This window comes from Ammodytes marinus (genome assembly GCF_949987685.1).
Source record: "Ammodytes marinus genome assembly, chromosome: 11".
NCBI classification, from domain to species: Eukaryota; Metazoa; Chordata; class Actinopteri; order Uranoscopiformes; family Ammodytidae; genus Ammodytes; species Ammodytes marinus.
The window spans coordinates 13,358,905-13,382,520 of record NC_137215.1 but is presented as its reverse complement, the minus strand read 5'-3'; the positions used below and the strand labels follow the sequence as shown (position 1 = coordinate 13,382,520).

The window sequence follows — 23,616 nt, the reverse complement described above, 5'->3', positions numbered from 1 at the left end:
CTTTATGAACATTATCCTATACTAATTTGAACTAATTTGAAAAGTAGTTAAAACATGCACTGCCACATGCATTACCCACTTAATTATAATTTTTTTTGACAAGCCCTTTCTTTTAGTGGGTGCAGGTTGATCATGTGTATCAAAATAAATTCAAGGTTTATTCCCTCCTCCCAGTATAGAGCAACAGTCTGAAGTTAGAGGGCAAGACTCTTTTTTTTTTTTTTTTTTTTACAGACTCTATTTCTAATGATACCAATGTACTGTAAATGCACTGTTGCATGCATGTTGTAACTTTCTCCATGTGTCCATTATGCTGCTGACAATGTCAATCATGTGATATATTCATATAATTTAATAGGAGAGAAAGGGAGGGAGATGAGCAATATTTTCCCTGTTATCTCAATACAAAATTGATTAATTGATTGATATGTTATTGCTGCGTTTTCAGCGTCAGTGCTCTTATCTAGAGCAAAATGCTCAAGGGCACTTTGGCCTCACTAGAAAACTAGCCATTCTGATTTGTTTCTGCATGTTTACATCTCTAGGGGTTATGCAGTCACAGCAGTCTTAAAAATGTATTCTAATGTGTATTTAATGACAACCCTTATTCATCATTATTTTCCAGTTATATTCCATTTGTTTTAAATGGTGAGTGAGTGCATTGCTAAGCAAATTAACATTATGTAGTAGATTATAACAAGTATTATCTTTTTTACAAATGAGAATTGTAAACACCTGTAGATGATTTTGAAATATCTTAGAGCCCATGCAGAAGCTGTTGTGGTACGATGAAATATATGATCAACATGAAAGCACACTTGTGTTTTTGGTGCGTTTGAGGAGCCTGAAAATGTGACATGGTAGTTTAATGCTTAACATTGGAATATATTCGTAATAGTAAACTGTCAGTCAACCTACTTTGGGGTAGGCCTAAGAAATGGAACACATACTGAGTAAAGTATAAATACCAGTGGACTCAGCCAGTTGGGACTTTGGATGGAATATTCCTCTCATAAAACATGCTGATTTTTCAATCTGTAAATTGCTTCAGGGTGCCTTTCTTGCATTTTAGAATTCTTTCTTTTATTTCACGGCCCATACTGGTTTGTTTGCTGGCAGCCTATTGGCCTACTATTGCATACTGTATTGTCAACGTCAAACTGCTCATTTTGAGTTGGGCATCCAGTTCACTTAAGTCTTGTAGCTTTGGCCACAGACTCTTTATATGGATGCTATTGATGGCTTAGTATAGCACTTATCTACTGCTTGAACAGTAATTTATTACACAACTGGCCTTAAAGCTTGATAATGTTAACATTATTATTTCTTTGAAATTAATTTATTAAAGTGCACATTATGTATGTCCTCTGGATGAGAAATGCAAAAATAATTTTATCATTAATAAAGTAAAAAATTAACTAAACTGTCGTGTTTTTTGTGTCTTTTATTTTATTTTAAATAATCTAAAATGTGCAAGTAACCTAATGTATCCTTCTAGTATAAAACAGTGGAAGTAGAGACAAACAAAACTGAGTAGGCCTAGCCTATAAAGTCAAGTAAGCCTACATTGCAACAAAAAAAATAGTAGGCTAGTAATAAATTGTGTCCATGTTTATTTATTATATTCCATATTAATGAATTGCATACAATACAATAGGACTAGTATTCAAAATATGGTCAAAATTGATCCAAAATAGCAAAGTCGGACGTTTGAAGTTACAGAGAAAATGTGAAGGCGTCATAGTCTTGATTGACACTTTGACCGGTTGGCGGTGTGGCTAGCTCGCTTCATGGCTCGCGGCGGATGTCCATGCCGTCCATGGTAGCAGGTGGGGGATTCAAGTTTAAAATGGCCGACTGGGAAGACGAGTACAACGAGGCCGGTGTTGCTATCCAGACACCTGTCGTGAAAACAACTCTGACTGAGTGGAAACCGCCATGCAACGACCGTCAAAGAGATAATGTGACTTTCGGTGTGAGAAATGGAAGCAGGTTCGGAGCACCAAGAGAGTGGAGGGCCTCTGACCGTAGTGACGGTGAAGGATCCGAGTTTAGAGGCCGGCGAGGTGGCGACGAAGGCCGGGCGTTCCCCCATAGCTCTGACCGCGGAGGCCCCGGACGCCGAACATTTGGCGAGGAAAAGTCGGACTCATCCCCGCCTGTGACCATTACAGTGGAGAATGCGTTGGTTGGGAGGGTAATAGGTATGTTTTGGCAGCTGTATTCTATTAAATGTGTTAAATACATGCATTTTACAGTTTGAGCAAACATCAACTATCTTCAATGTTAGCTTGTTATGCTAAATCTGCTGTAAATTAGCCTCTGACGTCCACATGGTGTGTTAGCTTCACTTGCAATCCATATTATCAAGGCACCTACAGATTCTTTAAACCCATCGAATTCGTTAATGTGATGTCTTTAATTAATCTGTCATAATACATTGAATTCATTAATCTAAAAATAATTGAATTAGTCATTTGAAAAATAAGGCTTACATTGGTATTAAAATGTCTTAATGCAATCTTAGAAAAGGCTTAAATGTTAAAACATGTCTATTCAGATTGAATGAACAATTTTTTTTCTGACATTGCATCTTAATTTAAAATAATCAAATGTATGTATTTAATAAAAAATGTACTTGAATGCCATTTATGAAGAATCGTATGACATGATCCGATAGGGATTTGTTGGCATTTAAGTCATAGATTATTTTGTATTTCTTTAGAATGTGTATTTTGAATGACCTGTAATAATAATGGGGAAAAATGACAACTTACTTTTTTTATTTGAAGTATTGATCTTACTTTTATACATCTTACTGGACCAAAGATGTCATTTGTCTTGCAGATTTGTCCCTTATCCAATGAAATTTATGTTTTTCTCTACAGTTTTGCTTTTTGTAAGATTGGTCTTTAATTTCATTCCAATTATTAAAGAGTCTTATTTATATTAGATATACATTATATTTTGAATGCTTGTCAATCCTGTAACAGGTCGTGGAGGATCCAAAATACGTGAACTTGAAGAGAACTCCGGTGCAAGAATAAAGGCAAGTCTACAAATACTAGCACATTCATCAGAAAACTGCTGGTGCTTGGCAACAACAAATATTTAAAAATAGATAACTGCATCCACAGTACTTTCTTGTTCCTGATTTGTTTTATTGCTATGTAGACATGACTAATAATGCATCAATGACAAATGTTCTTCCTGAAAAATGTTCTTCCTGGAGTCCGAGGAAGGAACAAGAAAGCAGACTGTGGCATTTCTCAATGTTTAGTTTAATTAGTGTAAACAGTTGGCTACAATTGTAAATGTCATATGTAATTAAAGCTTTAAACTAAACTTGGTAAATGCCGGTACATTTCGGCTTTTGGCTATAATTTCCCAAACTTCCTATTTTTGATCCAACCCTGCCTTCTCCATTAACACAATATCAGAAACTGAATGTATTTATCAGGAATCAGGACCTTTCTAAAACCCTCTGTAGCTGAGGAAAAGTCACTTCAAAGTCAAGAGCCAACTCGGCTTAATTCAAACTTAATGGGGTCAGCACTAATTTGTGTAAGCTTGAAATGGCCTGTGTACATTTAAAATGTTCTGGTAGAATATCAGAAATACAAATGAGCTGTAAATATATGTAAAATTAAGTTCAACTAGTAGTAGTCAACATTAATTGCATATTGTTATGAAAGAAAATTTAGATTATCGTAATCTTTTTTCTAAATTGAATATGGAACCAATCAGAATCTCGGTTGGTTGTGGAAATAATCAATCAAGATTTCAGTACTTTTTGGGACTCGACCTAGCAGCAAGACTTGACAGCTGAGTTATCATTTACTAAACAATGTGAATTTTGCTTAAATAAATTTTGCATGTACAGGTGCTGTGGTGTCAACTCTGTTGTTCTTTGTTAGATAAACAAGGGGGATGCTGAAGGTGAGGTGTTGATCTTTGGTTCCCCTGATGCCCAGCAGAAGGCCAAGGAGATGATTGAAGAGCTGGTGGAAGGAGGCAACTCTGGGTTTGGACCCGGTATGAAGTCATTTTGATGGAAAATGTCGATGCTGGCAGTTTTTCGCTCAAAGCAAGCGTGATCCTTTTGTTGTCGGATGCCTTACATCCCAACAATAGTTCTATTCTCTCAATTTTACATTCAATCACAGAGACTGGACGAAAAGATGAAGGATCCGAGTTCAGAGGCCGGCGAGGTGGCGACGAAGGCCGGGCGTTCCCCCATAGCTCTGACCGCGGAGGCCCCGGACGCCGAACATTTGGCGAGGAGAAGTCTGACTCATCCCCGCCTGTGACCATTACAGTGGATAATGAGTTGGTTGGGAGGGTAATAGGTATGTTCCGGCAGCTGTATTTTATGTAATGTTTAAAGATCTCTATTTTACAGTTTGAGCAAACATCACATATCTTCAATGTTAGCTTGTTATGCTAAATCCACTGAAAATTAGCCTATGTTTAAAAATAAAATACTTTAGAATTGTGTATTTTGAATGACTAATTATAATAATAATAATAATAATAATAATAAATAACTTGATAAACTTTTTCCGAAATTTGAAGTAGATCTTACTTTTTCACTGGACCAAAGAAGTCATTTGTTTTGCAAAATTGTCCATAACCCAATGTAATTGACATCGTTTTTCTCTACAGTTTTGCTTTTTTTGATGATTGGTCTTTAATTTAACTCCAAGTGGAATTTGAAAATGATTTGAGTCTTATTTAGAATGCCTGTAAATCCTGTAACAGGTCGTGGAGGATCCAAAATACGTGAACTCGAAGAGAACTCCGGTGCAAGAATAAAGGCAAGTCTACAAATACTAGCACATTCATCAATAAAGTGCTTGTGCTTGGGAACAATACATATTTAGAAATAGAAAACTGCATCCACTGTACTTTCTTGTTTCAAATCCTTTTTAATGACATGTAGAGATGACTAACAATTTATCAATGACAAATGTTCTTCCTGGAGTCCGAGGAAGGAACAAGAAAGCAGACGGTGGCGTTTCTCAATGTCTAATTTAATTAATGTAAAGAGTTAGCTACAATTGTAAATGTCAGATGTAATTAAAGCTTTAAACTAAAGCTACACAACTCCAGTTAATGCTGGTACATTTCTGCATTCAGAAACTGAATGTATTTATTTATCAGGTTTCAGGACCTTTCTAAAACCCTCTGTAGCTGAGGAGAAGTCACCTCCAAGTCAAGAGCCAAATCGGCTTAATTCAAACTTAATGGGGTCAGCACTAATTTGTGTAAGCTTGAAATGGCCTGTGTACATTTAAAATGTTCTGGTAGAATATCAGAAATACAAATGAGCTGTAAATATATGTAAAACATCTTCTGAGTTCAACTAGTAGTAGTCAACATTAATTGCATATTGTTATGAAAGAAAATTTAGATAATAGTAATCTTTTTTTCTAAATTCAATTTGGAAAAACCTGAACAGTTCAGAATCTTGATTGCTTATAAGAAATACAAATCAAGATTATAGCACTTTTTGGGACTTGACCTAGCAGTAAGACCTTAACTAAACAAAGTGAATTTTGATTAAATACATTTTGCATGTACAGGTGCTGTGGTGTCAACTCTGCTGTTCTTTGTTAGATAAACAAGGGGGACTATGAAGGCGAGGTGTTGATCTTTGGTTCCCCTGATGCCCAGCAGAAGGCCAAGGAGATGATTGAAGAGCTGGTGGAAGGAGGTAACTCTGGGTTTGGACCCTGTATGAAGTAATTTTTAGGGAAAATGTCGATGCTGCCAGTTTTGCACTTAAAGCAAGCATGATCCTTTTGTTATTGGATGCCTTACATCCCAACAATAGTTCTATTCTCTCAATTTACCTTCAATTACAGAGACTGGACCAAAATAAACCTTACTTCCTGCTAGGTTCTAAGCTCAGTTTGAAGCTGAGTTACCATGGTTTGATTTTGTCTATTCACTTGACATTTGAATTGACAAAATATTTGCTGCAATAAAAAGCAAAGTAAATTGAACATAATTGGAAATACACCTCACTAAACAAAGAAAATACTGACACTTTCAATGGGACTGGATTTAAATTATATCAATAGCAGCGCCACCAGGTCTTTTAGCAAAGTAAATGGCTGTGTCAGTGGAAGCAGGATGCTTAAGACCAGCTATTTTTCTACTGACCTTTTGTCCCAAGGTTCCTATATTTGGTTAGCATACTGTAAATAATTTCTCTTATGAATGAAAATGAATTTCCTGCAGCATACTGGTCCTTTTCTCAGGTCTTGGCAGGGGGGGTGACGGAGGAGGAGGTGATAGACGAGCAACGAATGGCTCTTGTTGGTCCTCTGCAGAAATAAAGGCTGGGAATGTCGCCCCGGTCTGTGCACCCATAGACTGGAAGGACATCCGCGAGAACAAGGACAAGTATGAGGAGATGAAGTGGAAGGGTGAGGACTCGTATATTGTCACTACTATAAATACACAGCAGTCCACAAAAATATGGCTTTCTCTGCTTTGGTCCAACTGCAGCATAATGGATTGTTAATTAAACAATGACTGAGTTAAAAAAGAGATACCTATATCTTTAATGGTGTAACTCAGGGATTCCACTTGCTGCGTGTGCGTTGTGTTGTGGCATGGCATCGGTTTTGCTCCATGGGCCCACGTTGGTGTCAACACTCAACGGCTACGTTATCAAAGGGGTACACCCAGTGCCACCGGTTAGCTCAAGTCACCTGACTGAGGAGTTCCCACGATAATTAAAAATGACTGCTTTATATATTTTCTGTAATATTGTGCGTCTTCCATCAGATGCCCCACCCCTAAAGAAGAAGTTTTACATTGAGGCAAAGAGTGTATCCAGTCTCACAGCAGAGGAAGTCACAGAATGGAGGTAAATCTGAAGGTGCTACTTTTAAGCACATAACTGTCTGCATTATATTATACAATATAAGCTAGACAACAGTATGTATGAATGTATAATTAATTTTAAGGAGTAGAAAGCAACTCTCCCTTAATTGTGTGTTAGTTTCAATTACACCCTCAGACAAAAAGGTGGCGCCATTTATCCACCTCTTCACATGTTATCTGAGCTGGTGGGGTTGTAATACTTATGGCGCTTTTCCACCGCACATGTAGCTCGACTCAACTCGACTCAATTCAACTTGGTTTGAAAGCAGCCAGGGTCGTTTTCCACTGCAAATAGTACCTCCTGAACGTGGGCGGGCTCGTCATACAAAGGGGCTGAAAGCCAACTCCGGAGCAAAGTAGCAAAGCAGAAATTACGAGCAGTTGTTGCACTATTAACTGAACCAACCGCCAAAAACACGGATGAAAAATGTTTAAGAATTACCCCCCTTGTATCTGTTTTCTAAAAGAAGTAGAAGAATATTGTGACGGGCCATTATAAGGGAGGGTTGGCATCCCGATATGTGACTGAGTTGAGCTGATACCATGCAGTGGAAAAGCGCCATTACACTATAATGTATGCACATTTGTGGAATTTATTTTTCACTTAAAAATTTGCTTGGCTTTTGAAATAAAAGGATTTTCTTTTTCCAACTTTTTAACAAAGAAGAAAGCATAAAAAAACGCTCTATAGTTTATTTGCATTTGGTGTTCATTTTATTTTCCACAGAAAGGAGAATAACAATGTATTCGTTGACGACCTAAAGGAGGAGGGGGAAAAGCGACCCTTTCCCAATCCCTGTGGGATTTTTCTGGAGGCCTTTGGGCTATATCCAGAGATCATGGAAAATATTGATCGAGTGGGCTTTGTCAAACCAACCCCGATCCAGGTATAAAATAAATACAGTTCAGTTCATATATGTGCATTTATTTTTATTTTAAAACTCGTAACTCAGTATTTTAGGTTAATTACTTTGTAGAAGTATTTACTTGTCAACAAGAGAAATCAAATGCTTTACCCTGTGGCCTGTAAAATAGTTTTATTTGTGGGGTTTCGAAAATGAGTACCGTATTTTGGAACAAGTTTCCATGTGTGGATACTGTTCGACAGAAGTTACCTATCCTATTAATTGCCTGTTGCCATGGGCAAGCCCCGTGATTTACAAATAATTTGGAAATACCCACAATAACGGCAGTGTTGAAAGGAAATCATCTTTTTTGTTTGTTAATGTAAGGTGGTAGTCTACCCACAAAGCAGAAACAAATGAAACATTCCATGACTTGGGCAGAACCAGTAATTCCATTCATACTTTTTATATATAAATATTTTTTTTATTGAGATATTCTATAAACTTTGTTTAGAACAAGTATCTAGTGTTACCACTGTGTTCAAAATTGCCAAAGAGGTCTACTACTAGCTGTCTGTCATCTGATGCTTAATAGAAGTTGTGAGGTATAACATAAAAATGCTGGCTAAGACAAAATAAACAATGTTCACAATTCAGTCCTGGGTTCAAATGAATTGAGACTCTGTGACATGAATTGAAGAGAGCCTTTCATGCAAGACATTCCTGAAATTACAATATAATTAAATATTTTGTACTTTTTTTTTTCTGAAGCAAAGACACATTTTCTGTTACCGTTAACTACTTAAATCACTCAATAGTGTCTGCAACACAGATGTTAAAATAATGGATGACTCAATAAATGCTAATGTAAAATGTTTGCACTAAATACAGTTGACATCACATTAGAGGAGCTGATGGTGGCAGGAATGTGCAATCAGTCTGCCTGTGTTGGTGCCAAATTCTAACCAGGAGTGTTCTGCAAGGAGAAATGAAACCGTGACATGATTTCACTTTCATTTCACAAAAAGAGGCTTGGTCATTTCTCATTTAATACTACTTGCCTGCACTTGCTAAAAAAATGCACAGCACAGCTCCGCAGGGTTCTCATTTTAATAAAAGTCCTGAATAAGTTATGAAATTTGAAAAAGTTTTCCAGCCCTGGAAAGTATAAAAGTTTAAAATTGGGAAGTGGAAATCAATATAATGCAGTAATAGCTTGACAATTGCGCTATAATTCAGTTTAACTTGTGAAGCGGGTACACTGCCACTCCCTCTACTGCATTCCAACTTGAAGTCATGGTTATAGCTGCTGTTGGGATGTTGTCAGACTGCTATCTGTGCCAACCAGTTCTACGGTCTTTTAAAAAGAAAAACTTTCTCTAGGTTATCTGTGAGACTTACGAGTAAAATCATAAATGCCCCATTTTTATCTTCCTGTAATAAGTTAGTTTAAACACCTGGTCTTCGTTAATTCACAAACATGAGATGAACAATATTGACCTAAAATACTGTTTAAAAAAACTGGCCTCATAAATGTAAACATCTCCTACATTTCAATGTCTTCATACATTTTTTTTTTTTTTTGGTCAATTCTCAAGAAAGTGTCTGGCTTTGCTCAGACTCAGGTTGGGGAGTGTAATGCCTACAATTCTGTCTTAACTTTTCCATTGTTTTTATATAGTAGCATGATGTCTCAGATCAACAACAGATCTTTGCTCTTAATATTGCTGGACCACCTTGATGAGTTCTGTTTTATAAGAACAAAGCTCATATTTAAGGTTATTCTCCTGTCACCTATTTAAAATGTATGTCCCTTTGATTATTTTCGATAGTTTGATGTTTATTTCTTTTGCATTTTATAACATTTTGTATCACCTAACTTTAATTCAGTATATTTGAGTAGTAGTAAATTCAGTCAGTCGGTCTTACAACAGTTGTGGTATTGTTTATGAACATAGTTTTTATCTTTTGTTTGTATAAATGAATGATGTTTGTTATTGTTTGTTTGCCAGGGTCAGGCGTGGCCAGTGTTGCTGAGCGGTGATGACCTGATAGCCATCGCTCAAACAGGAACAGGGAAAACCTTAGCCTACCTGCTGCCTGGGTTCATCCACATGGATGGACAGCCTGTGTGAGTACAGGGCTGGTTGTTTACCTTTCAGCGCATTTTAGTCTTTCCTTTTTAATGCCTTGGGATGCCTAAACATGTGTTTTGATGTAATTTTCTTTCAGAGATTTGCTGTTTTTTAAATCAAACTCTCTGTCCTTCCTCCCTTCATAGACCTAGAGCTGAGCGGGGTGGTCCAGGCATGTTGGTGCTGACTCCCACCAGAGAGCTGGCCCTGCAGATTGAAACTGAGTGCAAAAAGTACAGCTACAAAGGCTACAAAAGGTCCAGCAGAAATATATCATTAGTCCTTAATGATGTGCTTAAAACCAATAATTAATTGCAACATAGTGGTAGCGACATGACCATGACTGTTCCTTCCTCGTCTCAGTATCTGTATCTACGGTGGAGGGGACAGGAGAGCCCAGATCAAGCTGGTGAAGGGGGGAGTGGACATAGTGATCGCTACACCGGGCAGACTCAATGATCTACAGATGAATGAGCTCATCAATCTTCGCTCCATCACCTACTTGGTCAGCTGTTTGTGTGTGTGCATGTTTTGTTTTATGTGTGGTAACAATTGTGTTTGAATGGGTCCACTGTGCATAATATAACTAATATAACTTTTTACATTGCTTAACTAATTTTTTCAAAGTGCCTTACAATGTTTGTACATTTTAGCACTGCTCACCCCAGTGGGAATCAAACTCCTAAGAATAGTAATCTCAGTTCTTCATCAGTGTATTAGTGAAAACGTGTGTGTTCTTAAATGTTTTGTGTGTTAATGCAGATACGTTGCTTTAATTAACGGCTCTGATCTTTGGGGGATAAGGTGCTGGACGAGGCTGACCGTATGCTAGATATGGGCTTTGAACCCCAGATTATGAAGATTCTCCTGGATGTCCGCCCAGACCGACAGACTGTTATGACCAGGTACAAGTCATGTCTCACAAGCACTTTAACAAATGTTTGTCATTATCTGGTTTATGAACAGTCATTAGCACACACGTACATATGCAACCCAAGAAAGAAAATATTTATATTGCAGACCATGACTGGGGGAAAAAAACATCAAGGGTTGGTCAGTGTTTCTTTAACAGTTTGGAAAGAGTGGTGTTGTGGCAAATTATTCTATTACTAGGGCTGCAACTAACGATTATTTTGATAATCGATTAATCTGTCGATTATTTTCTCGATTAATCGATTAGTGTTTTGGTCCGTAAAATGTCAGAAGATGGTGAACAATGTTGATCAATTTTCCAAAGCCCATGTTGACGTCCTCAAATGTATTGTTATGTCCAAAACACACAGATATTTCGGTTTACTGTCATAATAGGATTAAAGAAACCAGAAAATATTCACATTTGAGAAGCTGAAGTCAGAGGATTTGGAAATTTTTTATTAAAAAATTACTTGAAACGATTAATCGATTATCAAAATAGTTGGCGATTATTTTAATAATCGATTTGTCGATTAACCGTTGCAGCTCTATCTATTACCAACATTTACTGAATAAAGAACATGAAGAACAACAAACGTGTCTTTCAGTATTTTATCTTGCTAGAAGAGAGGCAATAAAGAGAATGATCAAACATTCATTTGCAAACTGCAGTAGTGCATCTCTGCAGTTTAGAGGAATATCTTTTCAAATTCTTAAAATAATACTGTTTCGAAGAGAAAAAAGTCTAACAACTGTATGTATAAGTCATCAACATGTGTACAAAGTGAAATAATAAATTGACATAAGAGCATATAATTAATGATGGAGGTTTTCAAATAAAATGTCACCCCTGTATTCATCTACTTTGTTACAATTGAATACATTTATATCAGACATATCAAAAATACACAACAAAACAAAAAGCACGGGGGGAAAAAAGATGTTCAAATGAATTCACGAACAATAAAAATAAAAAGCACATTACATTTAGGTGTAATGTCCCTTTACATAAATGCTATGGACAGTTTCTTTGAAATATCGTAGAATGTGTTGCACAGAATTGAAAATAATCTTCTCCTATGTCAACTTGTGTTTCAGTGCCACCTGGCCCGCCGGCGTTCGACGATTGTCCAAATCCTACCTAAAGAATCCCATGATGGTTTATGTGGGAACCCTTGACTTGGCAGTAAGTGTCGATAAACAGTCAATCATTTATTAGGTGTGTTGACAGGATAGTTATCATTTGTCTATATACCCCCTCCTTTTGTCCCACGTGTATACTGGAGACATTATCTGTGTCCCCACCTGTGAGACAATAAAATGAGAGCAAGATAAGAAATTCCTCTTTCTCTGCTAGAAAACATCTATAATAGTTCTTAATAATGTATTATTGGTAGATATTTAATTGTTCCTAGAAAGTGGATTTCAGATGCGCTGTGCTCACATCTGGAATACATGTTTACCCACTTCCTGTGTTTCTCTGGGTCTTAGGCTGTTAATTCAGTGCATCAAACAGTGCTGATCGTGCATGAAGAGGAGAAAAAGTCCTATGTGTTTGACTTCATCCGAAACATGCTGCCTGACGATAAAGTCCTCATCTTTGTGGGCAAGAAGCTCATGTGAGTATGAAGTTGGTCTCTTAATATTTGGCTTGGTAACATGGGAGTAAATCTGGAGTTTTAGTTTCAACCCATATTTGCCAGTGAATACTAGTTGGAGTTTATCACGCATTGATACCATCTGTAATAACAATTTGCTGTGTATATGTTTGTGTCTCTATTCGAACACAATCTCAGGGCTGATGACCTGTCCAGTGACATGTGTCTGCAGGGTCTGGCTGTGCAAAGTCTCCATGGGGACCGTGAGCAGTGTGACCGGGAAGAAGCCCTCAAGGACTTTAAAGACAGTACGTACCAGGGAAAAAAGAAAAGTTCCTTAAAACTAAGCTTACCCTGCCTCTAGCAGAGGAAATGAAAGATGACATGTTGATTTATAGCTGGTGTTTTTAACTACCACAAGCAAAGGCCTAACGATTAAAGTGACCAGTAGATAACATTGTTTTATCGTTTTCCAGGTCGAGTTCGTATCCTGGTCGCCACAGACTTGGCATCTCGAGGCTTGGATGTCCATGACATAACGCATGTCTTTAATTATGACTTCCCACGCAACATAGAAGAGTATGTTCATCGCATCGGCCGCACTGGCCGAGCAGGGTAAGGGGCCGTTCTGTGAAATGTTTGAAAATCACTCCCAGTGGCTGGCTGCTCAGCGGTTAGTTTGTGATCTTGATGCATTTATGTTCCAGACGTTCAGGTGCTTCTGTTACCCTGGTAACAAGAGAGAACTGGAGAATGGCCGCTGAGCTGATTCCCATCCTGGAGCGAGCCGGACAGGTAAGCAGGACAGGAAGTTAAATTAACTTCAAAAATAATGTCATGCATGCAAAGTGGTGTATTCCTTCTATTTGTGTTCCACAGCAGGCTGACTTATAAGATTGTACATTATAATTACCTGTTGACAAACAAACCTACAGAGGCTGAAACAGGTTTCACTTCACAGAATACATTTCACAAATATAATAAATTTTAATAAAAAAAAATATTTTCAGATAAATCTTTTCCCTACTCTTCATCAAACTAATTCACGTAATCAGTAAATAAAGTAATCAAGTTGTATTTGCAACCTGACAGCTGAGATGAATAGTATCGTCAAGATGGAAGGGTGTTTTGTGTTCTCATTTAAATTGATCAGATTTTTAAATGGAATTGAATAAAACGTGTTTTGCAAGCAAGCCAAAGTAAACTGTATGTTATGTTGTTGCAGGAGGTCCCTGAGGAGCTGGTGCTTATGGCGGAGAGATACGAGAAGCACAAAAGGGAGAAGGATGCAAGGGATCCAAGGGGAGGACAGGGAGGAGGAGGAGGATACAGAGGAGGAGGAGGACATGGAGGAGGAGGAGGAGGATGGGGGAGGAGCGATGGTGGAGGGAGAGGAGGCAGGGATCGAAACCAAAACTGGGGATTCTAATTCTCCATTGTCCATGTGAGTCCACATATACCACAAGCTTGACAATGTGTCTGCATAAATAGACAGTAATGACTGTCATTTATGAATCTGGTATTCTGATTGAATAATAATGTATGACTTACATTAGTACTTTCTTGTGCTTCTTCTTATCAACAGGTTGGAGCAGGATCTGAAACCGCCTGTGTTGTAATTTCTTTTGATTGTATATTTCATTTTTGAATTGTATTTACTAGTTTTGTGTGTTTTTTGGATTATCATCCATCATCATTTAGAGGCAGTTACACCACATTATGTCCTCCTGTTGTTGTAAAAAAAAAAGAAAGAAAAGCACAATCTTGACAGCCTTCAGTCTATTACTCACCAACTAGTGTTATGTATCACTCTGAATATTCTGATGTTATTTCTTGTTTTTGGCTGAAAGAAATATGTGTAATAAAATCTCCTTTCAAAGAGATATCAGTGTATATTTTATTGGCTTGGTAACTTTCCCCTGATATATTCCAATGATTAAATTTGTTTTGCACCATTTCCATATCTCAACAATGAATGTGAAAAAGATCTGCCTGGAAGATTTCAGGTAAATGTTTTATTATCATAAAAAAATTGGAAAAGATAAGCAGTCAGCTCTTTAATAACCAAATAATTGTTTTCCACAGAAAGTGATACCATGCATCAAGTGGAAGAGCCTGTCTGCAGCACACTTTGTCAATTTGCTCCTCACCATCTTAAGATCTACTAGAAAAAGTGTAGGCAGGAAATCAAAGTAAGAATGCTCTAAATGTTTTCCTTGTTACTCACTTTTGTTTTTGGCTTTGACAACTGAATGCAGATAAATGTAAAACGTGGTATTTCTAAATGGTGTTAAAAAATCTGCCAGCACTTTGAAAAGGAAGCCAGGGAAATGCATATCATATTTATTAATCAGACTATCTCGTTGAAAAGTCAAGTACCGTAGGTTGATTTGTACATGTTCAGAAGTTAGCAAAAATAGTTCATATCCCTGATGCCAGAAGTTTCCAAATGTTTTATTTATTTGTTCATTCTGCATTGAAATATACTGAGTCTAGTATGAGCTGGATGTTTATTTTCCTCTTCATGCTTTAAATTGCAGATTTGGATGTCTGCTTGAACTGCATCTTTGGTGTGTATGGATCCTGTTTACTTCAGCCTGAGGTTATGTACATTTCCATTTTACTTTCAAAATGAGGTAAATGTAGTGCCTGTGATGATATAACAGTATTTAGCAAAAAAAAGCATGAAATGAAAAACAACACTGGAACTGGAAGAGTCACAAGCCAAATGATGCCTTGATGATTGTTGTGAAGTTGTCACTTGAAAATAGGAAACCCATTTTCAAATTCCGCCTTGATACATCGAGCCAGCTCAGTTCGGCTCCTTTTGTCAGTGCCGGAGAGCAGGTTCTGAGTTGGGATGAAGAAGTTGTGGAGGACACCTCCTTCCAGGTGGGCTACAAAGTCCTTCAGCAGCAGCTTAAAACAGAAGCTCAGACTTGAGGCCATCCACTCACTGTCTTGAGTTCTAGAGCAGCAGGCATGCAAAAGCGTGGTCTTGGCGTAGTAGGAGCAGAACTTATCTAATGAGGAGTCCTTTGCCTTCAGCAGACTGAGAAGGTGCTTTAGGAGCTTCAAACAGTCCTTCCTGTTAGAAAAGAGGATTGAAGACAAAATCATGACATTATTAATTATACCCAAAAACTTGCATACATAAAATGTTAAGGATGAAGTTCATACAAACCCAGACACTTTAACTTCTGGAATAATTTTGTTCAAATCTAACCTGCAGCAGCGTTCCCCTTCTCTCTCACAGCATGTCTTCTGGGATCCGTGATTCTTCAATATGGTCTTCTCAATATGAGAGAATGAAACCCGCCAAACATCTGCATGACAGAATATATACTAGTCAATCAGTAAATGTACATGCAGTGAAGTTGATTTTCCCTAACGTCATATAAACTTACTGACTGAGCAGGGGAAGTTAAAGCTTCCCTTTTTTTCTTGTCCTCATTGATGAAATGGCTGAATGCTCCAACTAGGGCTGTCAAGCGATTAAGAAAATTAATCTAATTCATTACAGGCTCTGTGATTAATTAATCTAAATTAATCGCATACTTTTATGACACTTTTATACCTGTTTATAAACGGCTGTATAGCCTGCTACAGTTTGTTTCTCTCTCTCTGTCTCTCGTAACTTCTGTCTCCACAACAGACAGCGCTGCACTGCCACAGATGCCTATGTCGATTAATTCACCATCGTCGTACTCATAGGCAAAAATATTGACACACACACACGGGGCGGGTGTCGGTTTACGCGGGAGACGAGACAGCTGGCAAACAAAATTGAGACACACTGGAGGAAGATTGAGAGATACTGTTTTGAACCTATACATTGTTGCACTCACTAAATCACAGACACTGCGGAGAATAAAGTAAGATGTCTTCCTAACTTCATGCTTATTTGCCCGAAGCATCCCAGAAACCGTCCATAGAGCCCTCGGCCCCGCCCTTTCCTCTGCTTCTCTCTTTGCTTTTCTCCCTTTCACCCGTGCGGGCTGTGTATGCAGGCTTCAGGTGCAGCTGCGCACCACTTTTGCACCGGGTCAAAGGGCATTATAGAAGTGCGATTAATCTGCGTTAATTTTTTTAATCGCGTTAATTTTTCTGTGATTAATTAATCGAAATTAACGCGTTAATTTGACAGCCCTAGCTCCAACACATTATTTACGTAACGGGAGGATTTGAAACTGCTGAACACAGTAAATGTGTGTGTAATATATTTCTCCTTGGGTTGGCACTTCTGTTGTTCCCATGAAATGTCCAAATGATTTCAAATGCAACGACTGTATCTCATCTTCAGATGCTCATTTTACTGACAAGGTCATGTTTAGATTATTGGAAAACTCGTAAGAACTCTGATTTGATACACTTTACGCAGTACATGCCTAAGCTACTCAAGCATCTCAGATTAACTTTTTTCATAACATTGTACATGCTTAAGAGTTAGCATAAACCATATCTTTTTGAATTATTGTTTTTTTGTTGTTGGTATAAACAACCAGTGGGTCATTTCTATAAATCACGATAGGTTTTTGATTCAACAATTGAGCGAAGTTGGACTCACCCTTAGCAAGGACCCCATCATTTTCCACTGTGCCGCTGCCTTCATATTTTGGGACAAGATAATATGGCTTTCGCTTGAACTCTTGCTTTACTTTGGCTCCCAGCCAGCCCTGTATTTGAAGGCCTTCTTTGGTGAAAGGTGGCCAGGCTGACTTTACCAAGAGGCTGAGAACAACATCCAGTGAAATGGGAATTGATTGTACGTTTGTCATCAGAGTCACTGCGGGGCAGCCCCTTTTCTTTTTTTCTAACTTCCATTCTAAAAGAACAAAACAACACCATGTAAATGTTATGTCTATTAATATAAAACAGACATTTTCAAGATTTTGTGCCACAATACACGCTCCTTATTTACAGAACAGGATAACCATTTCAACAGGGACTATTTCCCCAAACTGCATTTGACCAGCTCTGCACATTTCTCAACAATTAAAAGGTGCTCATGTTTGCCTGAAAATTGCTCGACGCATTTCTTCACTTCAACTCTGAACTCCTTGAGCATTTTACTGCCGGATAAAGTGCCGGCCTCTTCAAACGTTTGCAGAGGGCTCTTGCCACGTTTTAATCCCACACTGTAAAAAGCTCCATCATCTCCGAATGGTGTTATGGTTACTCGGTCAACGGGAATTGGTATCATGACATCAAATTCATCAGGGTTGGAAATCTGTATGAAATACACAACCATTATTATCAAAATAAGTAACTGCACCGTATGATGGTACATTTCTTTAGTTGATGAAAATTAGAAGTAATTTACCTTTAAATTTTCATAGTAACTTCCAGTACGTAGTGGTTCTTCTACTTCTTTAAAGCATTGAGTGTTCTTTTTCAAATGCATGATTATATGGTTTATCATTGTATTGACGACTTCTGCTGCATCTGCTCTCTCGTTCCTCTTAATCTTAAGTTTCTCCAGAGTTTTGAAGAGGATAGAGTGGTCCACTGCAGCTTTATCTTCACACCTGTCTTGTGGTACTACATCCACTTCTGTTTTTGCTTTAGTGGTTTTCATCAAAGCGTTTTTCACGCCCTTTGGTGCCTCTTGCTGCGTCACCTTTGTCTCCTCTGCAAGTTTTGGTGATTTGGACTTCCCACCACGTGCTTTTGCTGTTGTGGTTCTAACAGAATCCTCTGTGGTTTCCTTTTGTGTCCCTGGCTTTGTCTTTACAGCTCCCTCAGGAGATTGCTGTGTTTCGGCCCTGCCAGCACAAGTTTTGACTTGTTTGCCTTTTGGAGGAGCCTTTGTGTTGCCAATAGGTGTCCTGGGCTGCTTGGTCTGTGCTTGTGTGCTCTGTGCAGATGGCTTCGCGTCAGTGTGGTTTAACTCTTTCTTCTCCTTTGGTTTCTGTTCCTTTGTGGTGCTGTTCTGCCGCTCTTCTGTAAATCCTTTCGCCGTACATCTGAGCTTAGCTACTCGTTTCATTTCCTCAGTTCTGGTTGTACTCTTGGCACACTCTGTGTCGGGACTCTTTGCCTTGCGTGGTCGCCCTCTACCAGTCATGTTGGTGCCGTGAGAGGAATGAACCCGCTCTGTCAGTTACACTCTTAGTATGTCTGGTAAGTGTATGAGACCACGCCCTTAACTCGACACACTGCCCTTTTGGTGTTTGAGGCTTTAGTGTGATATCTTATTAAGATAGGTTTGTGTCCAATGGTTGATTTAAAAAATAATAATAATTGTTTGGTATGTGTTGTATATGATCATATTATAATTGTTTTTGAAAATCATTGACAATTCCTACTTTATTACTCTGGCAATAGCTACATCTTGTGGACAAAAGTGTGTACTGTAAGGTACTAGTCTGTTTTTAGTGAGACATACTTCTTAAAGGATTGGAATCTTCAAGGCAACTGCTCCGGTAAAAAAATAAGGCCCATAGCCCAATGTTTTGGTTGAAACATGTTTAATGTTGCAAAGAGGCTCATGCCATCTTACAGTAAGGTGCGGAGGCCAATTTAAGCTTTAGTGCAAGTGCAAAGTTAGCAAAACTCCAATCAAAGTGCTTTAAGTTCAACAGGTAGTCTGCTCGGAGACCCTCTGTAAGGATACATTTGGACCATTTGTTTTATGTGCTTTTCAAAGCTTAAACACAACAAATAAGTTATACTTATCTACTACTTGGAAGAACATAGTTTTAACTTCTTGCCATAGGCTCCTACAGAGCACCATGTTATTACAAACAAACACTAAAAGCAAGACAACATGTACTATGTAAAGAGACCAGTACCTGCACTGAGGTGACACATTTCAGTACCTACTTAATTGTTCAATGTCTCAATATCACATAAATTAATTCAAATCAACAGTGGACATTTAAAACTACCTGATATTACATTGTCATAACGTAATCTAAACAATTAAATTTTCAAGAGTGCCGCCTCAAGGACTTAAGATCTAAACGTTATTCTTTCCTTCGAATGCTTTTGCGATGCATTGTGATGATTAACCAGTCTTTAATTATTAAGTGGAAGCAGCCAATTGTAGGATGATGTTGGATGAACGATGTCCTGCCCCGGGAGACCTTGGGGTCGGCAATGCAGCACAACATTCATTTGTTCCTCTGGGCCTTCTGGGCAGACTTGGTGACTTTACCAGTGCTAGAGACCTTCTTCTCAACACCCTTAATCACACCAACGGCCACAGTCTGACGCATGTCACGTACTGCAAAACGACCTGCAAGTTGAACAGGAGTGAAGATAGATATTTTGGGTGACGGTTTCATCTGGTATGACCTAGAGTGGAGTTACACTGCCTTTGATTGGAAGGGAGGCTATTCAGAAGCTGTTGAAATGTATCCTCTACACTTGAACTTACCAAGTGGAGGGTATTCAGAGAAGCTCTCAACACACATAGGCTTGCCAGGTATCATATCCACAATGGCAGCATCTCCAGACTTGAGCGATTTGGGATTGTCTTCTAGCTTCTTGCCAGAGCGGCGGTCAATTTTTTCCTTGAGCTCTGCAAATTTGCAGGCGATGTGAGCTGTGTGACAGTCCAACACAGGAGCATAACCAGCACTGATCTGGCCAGGGTGATTTAGGATGATCACCTACAAATCAAAGAGACAACATGGATTTCCTTTAACGGGAAATAAATAATGTTTCTATTAAAAGAAGTTCACTGCAAAACTCAACCAATGGCTTGTTCAGTGACTACTTTTGTGATCGTCTTTAAACCTAAACCAAAACAATATATAAATCAATTTAGAACACTTGGTAAGTGTTGTAGAACTTGACAAACTTGCAGCATGACAATTCAGCTTAAGTGACATGTATATATAATTTTTTTTATATAAGGCATACAAATACATTTTTGAACAAATATACCTTAACATTACAAGCAGTTTTGACTTAAGAAAGAGCTGATTTTGTTAAATAATGCTAAGTTTTCATTTCTATAAATAGATCCCTTCGATGTCTACCTGAGCAGTGAAGTTGGCGGCTTCCTGCGGTGGGTCGTTCTTGCTATCACCGGCCACATTGCCACGACGAATGTCCTTGACGGAGACATTCTTGACGTTAAAGCCCACATTGTCACCAGGCATGGCTTCAGTCAGAGCCTCATGGTGCATCTCCACAGACTTCACCTCGGTAGTCACATTGACGGGGGCAAAGGTCACCACCATGCCAGACTTTATTATGCCCGTTTCCACACGGCCAACGGGCACAGTTCCAATACCTGAGAGAAAGTTCATCACAGAGAACATTCAATACAGTAAAAGTGAATACAAGTATTTCAGACCTGTACTGAATGAAAGCAAAACTCTGCAGTGTTGATTATAAGCTTTGACCAAGAGTTAATTCAAATGCCATGTTTCAAGAATCTATTCCACATGTTTTAAGAATCTATTCCACAATAGTCCCACATTGTATCCATTACTTAGTCAGTGCACTACATGCCTCCTATCTTGTAGACATCCTGCAGGGGCAGACGTAGAGCTTTGTCTGTTGGACGGGTGGGGGGCTGGATGCCATCTAGAGCCTCCAGTAGTGTGGTCCCTGATGCATTACCTTCTTTCCTAGTGACCTTCCACCCCTTAAACCATGTCATCTACAAAAAGAAAAGGGTAAAATACTGCATTATATATTATAAATATCAGATTTTAAGCATAGTATGGGAGAACTGATTGGACTATCCTTTTTGTTTTTTTAGCTGCATTTTAAGGTAACTAATGTTGACCAAAGGCTCATTTGGCTTAAACTATGTCATGTGAGACAATGTAATTTTTAAAAATAAAAAGTAGAAAAGAAAAACAAAGTATTGCCATTCATAAGTATGGAAGAGTATTAGGGCCCACAGGAGAGGGGGAAAAAATAAGTTGTATTTTTGTTATGCAAAATAAAGACGAAATACAGTATCGAGAAATTTTAGAGAATAATGACAACGCTGAACGGAAAGCAAGGGAAATGAAGAGTCTGAAGTGGTTTTCGTTCAGGACCTAGTAATGTGGTCTTGATGCGTAAAAAAGCAGTGTAATCTCCCTTTTTTGTATTTAAACAAATAAAATAAAGATGAATGAATCCAAAACTGTTTAAAATAATTTTTTGACTCTGAGATGAACCAAATAAAGTGGCTTTAATGCGACTTAAGAGGTTAAGAAACGGAGAATCAGTCGCTCCATGCGATACGTTGTTTCCCTTAACTTTTCCTCTAACTGCAGTTCAGCTTTGTCTTTATTCTCTTCATGAATTTCGACTTTTTTCTCTTGTATTTTTTTCTTTATTCTCAAAGTGCATAATTTAAATAAAATCTTCCCCCATTTATTTTTCTCAACTGGCCCTAAAGCTCTTCTGTACATAAACAATGACAAGTTGGTGTTTGCTGCTACACCTGTAATTGGTCTTGTATGACCCGTAGTATCATGGTGGCCAGTTTTAGCAAACTTAAACTACATATTGCTCTGTAAATGACTTGTAGCAACAGTGCTGAGTAATACTTGCATAGACCTGCTTTTTAAACCTAGCACAAGGGCAGTCCTATGGTTATTACAAGGGAAATGACCATACTCTGGCAACGGTCATACAAACTAGTATTCAAATTAAAGGCTGTGTGTACATCATCCTAATAGGATTTGCATTACTATTGTGTGTTCTGCTTACCTTTGGGCTGGGTTCAAGCATGTTGTCTCCATTCCAGCCTGAAATAGGTACAAAGGCAACAGTGTCCGGATTGTAGCCAATCTTCTTGATGTAGGTGCTCACTTCCTTCACAATTTCCTCATAACGCTTCTGGCTGTAGTTCGGCTCGGTGGAGTCCATCTTGTTAACGCCCACAATGAGCTGCTTTACTCCCAGAGTGTAGGCCAGGAGGGCATGCTCACGTGTCTGTCCATTCTTGGAAATACCTGCCTCGAACTCTCCCACACCAGCTGCTACAATCAGCACAGCACAGTCTGCCTGAAGATGCAGTAGATAAAGCATTAGTACTGTCGGTGCACTTCAGTTGTGACCATTGCAATCATAAATTTACAATTCAATGTTAACTGTCTAATTACAATATAATAAGTTAATATGTTACAGGTTGGACAGATTTATTAGTTCTGAGGAGCCATATTAAACCATAACACCTAACCCTAATGCACATACAACTATGGCCTATCTTTCTCAATGGAACAGAGGCTTACAAAAGGACCCTACCACAATGCCATACAGCATGTAATGCACACAGAATGGCTCATGTTGCATACCTGGGAGGTCCCGGTGATCATGTTCTTAATGAAGTCCCTATGACCAGGGGCGTCGATGATGGTCACATAGTACTTGCTGGTTTCAAACTTCCACAGTGAGATGTCAATAGTAATGCCACGCTCCCTTTCTGCCTTCAGCTTGTCCAGCACCCAGGCGTACTTGAACGACCCCTTCCCCATCTGAGAAATAAGTATCAGATAGTAATTTGTTCATTGTTGGTATTGCTTATCGTGAGAGGGATGGCGGTCCTGATCTTGAGGAAAGACATTAATTGGTTCAAGAATGCTTTTTCCTCTTTGGACTGCATCTTCTCACCTCGGCAGCTTCCTTTTCAAACTTCTCGATGGTTCTCTTGTCAATGCCCCCACACTTGTAGATGAGGTGGCCCGTGGTGGTGGACTTTCCGGAGTCCACATGGCCGATCACGACAATGTTGATGTGGAGTTTCTCCTTTCCCATGGTGACTAAAGCTGGCAGAAGTCACGAGCTAAAACCCAGTGTTAAATTAGTTTGTACAGTATACAGGTGGTATGCAGGAAACGTAAATATCATGATGCAGTAGTTAGTGTAATAAACAAATATTGAACATTTGTGTGAGGAGCAAAAATATTCTTCCAAGAGGTGGGGGGGGGGGGAAACAATTGATGCCTTGTTACTGCTAGAGAGGCTAGAGCATTTGGTAACTTAACACTGTCAGACTGAATGGGCTTTTCAAGATTTCACAGCAAATGAACTGCAGTGCCAGGAGTAAACACACTAGTAGAGTGCTAATGCCTCCCCAAGTGGTTGGCGCAGAAATAATTTGAAAAGCTGCACAGAGAAAGCAAACTGAATCCATTTTCTTTAGTCTTAAACAAACCGATTGTATTTGTCTGTTCAGTTCAACATGTGTTAAACTGGAAGTACTGACAACACTGGCGATAAATGTTTTCCTGAAAAGCGTGTCTAAGAAGATTAGGAATGGTATCAATAGCC

The 23,616-nt window shown here is 38.6% G+C and overlaps 3 protein-coding genes across 3 annotated transcripts; 1 reads left to right on the top strand and 2 right to left on the bottom strand.

Moving 5' to 3' along the window:
• Positions 1-1,810: 1,810 nt before the first annotated feature.
• ddx43 (DEAD (Asp-Glu-Ala-Asp) box polypeptide 43) lies at positions 1,811-13,816 on the top strand (the record flags this gene model as incomplete). Its single annotated transcript, XM_080036867.1, has 16 exons — positions 1,811-2,204; positions 4,762-4,817; positions 5,620-5,737; positions 6,267-6,434; positions 6,799-6,880; positions 7,625-7,784; positions 9,755-9,873; positions 10,024-10,134; positions 10,241-10,382; positions 10,682-10,782; positions 11,888-11,975; positions 12,281-12,408; positions 12,586-12,695; positions 12,864-13,002; positions 13,095-13,182; positions 13,613-13,816. 16 exons carry the CDS (start codon positions 1,811-1,813, stop codon positions 13,814-13,816), a joined length of 2,208 nt encoding a protein of 735 aa, XP_079892993.1.
• Positions 13,817-14,408: 592 nt separating this feature from the next.
• cgasa (cyclic GMP-AMP synthase a) lies at positions 14,409-18,458 on the bottom strand. Its single transcript, XM_080037340.1, has 5 exons — positions 17,711-18,458; positions 17,404-17,617; positions 16,955-17,212; positions 15,614-15,713; positions 14,409-15,475 (listed from the first exon to the last, which is right to left on the bottom strand). Exons 1-5 carry the CDS (start codon positions 18,452-18,454, stop codon positions 15,145-15,147), a joined length of 1,647 nt encoding a protein of 548 aa, XP_079893466.1. The 5' UTR covers positions 18,455-18,458; the 3' UTR covers positions 14,409-15,144.
• Positions 18,459-19,502: 1,044 nt separating this feature from the next.
• On the bottom strand, positions 19,503-23,100 carry eef1a1a (eukaryotic translation elongation factor 1 alpha 1a; the record flags this gene model as incomplete). Its single annotated transcript, XM_080037196.1, has 7 exons — positions 19,503-19,627; positions 19,769-20,003; positions 20,376-20,632; positions 20,854-21,004; positions 22,054-22,350; positions 22,641-22,820; positions 22,957-23,100. 7 exons carry the CDS (start codon positions 23,098-23,100, stop codon positions 19,503-19,505), a joined length of 1,389 nt encoding a protein of 462 aa, XP_079893322.1.
• Positions 23,101-23,616: the final 516 nt, after the last annotated feature.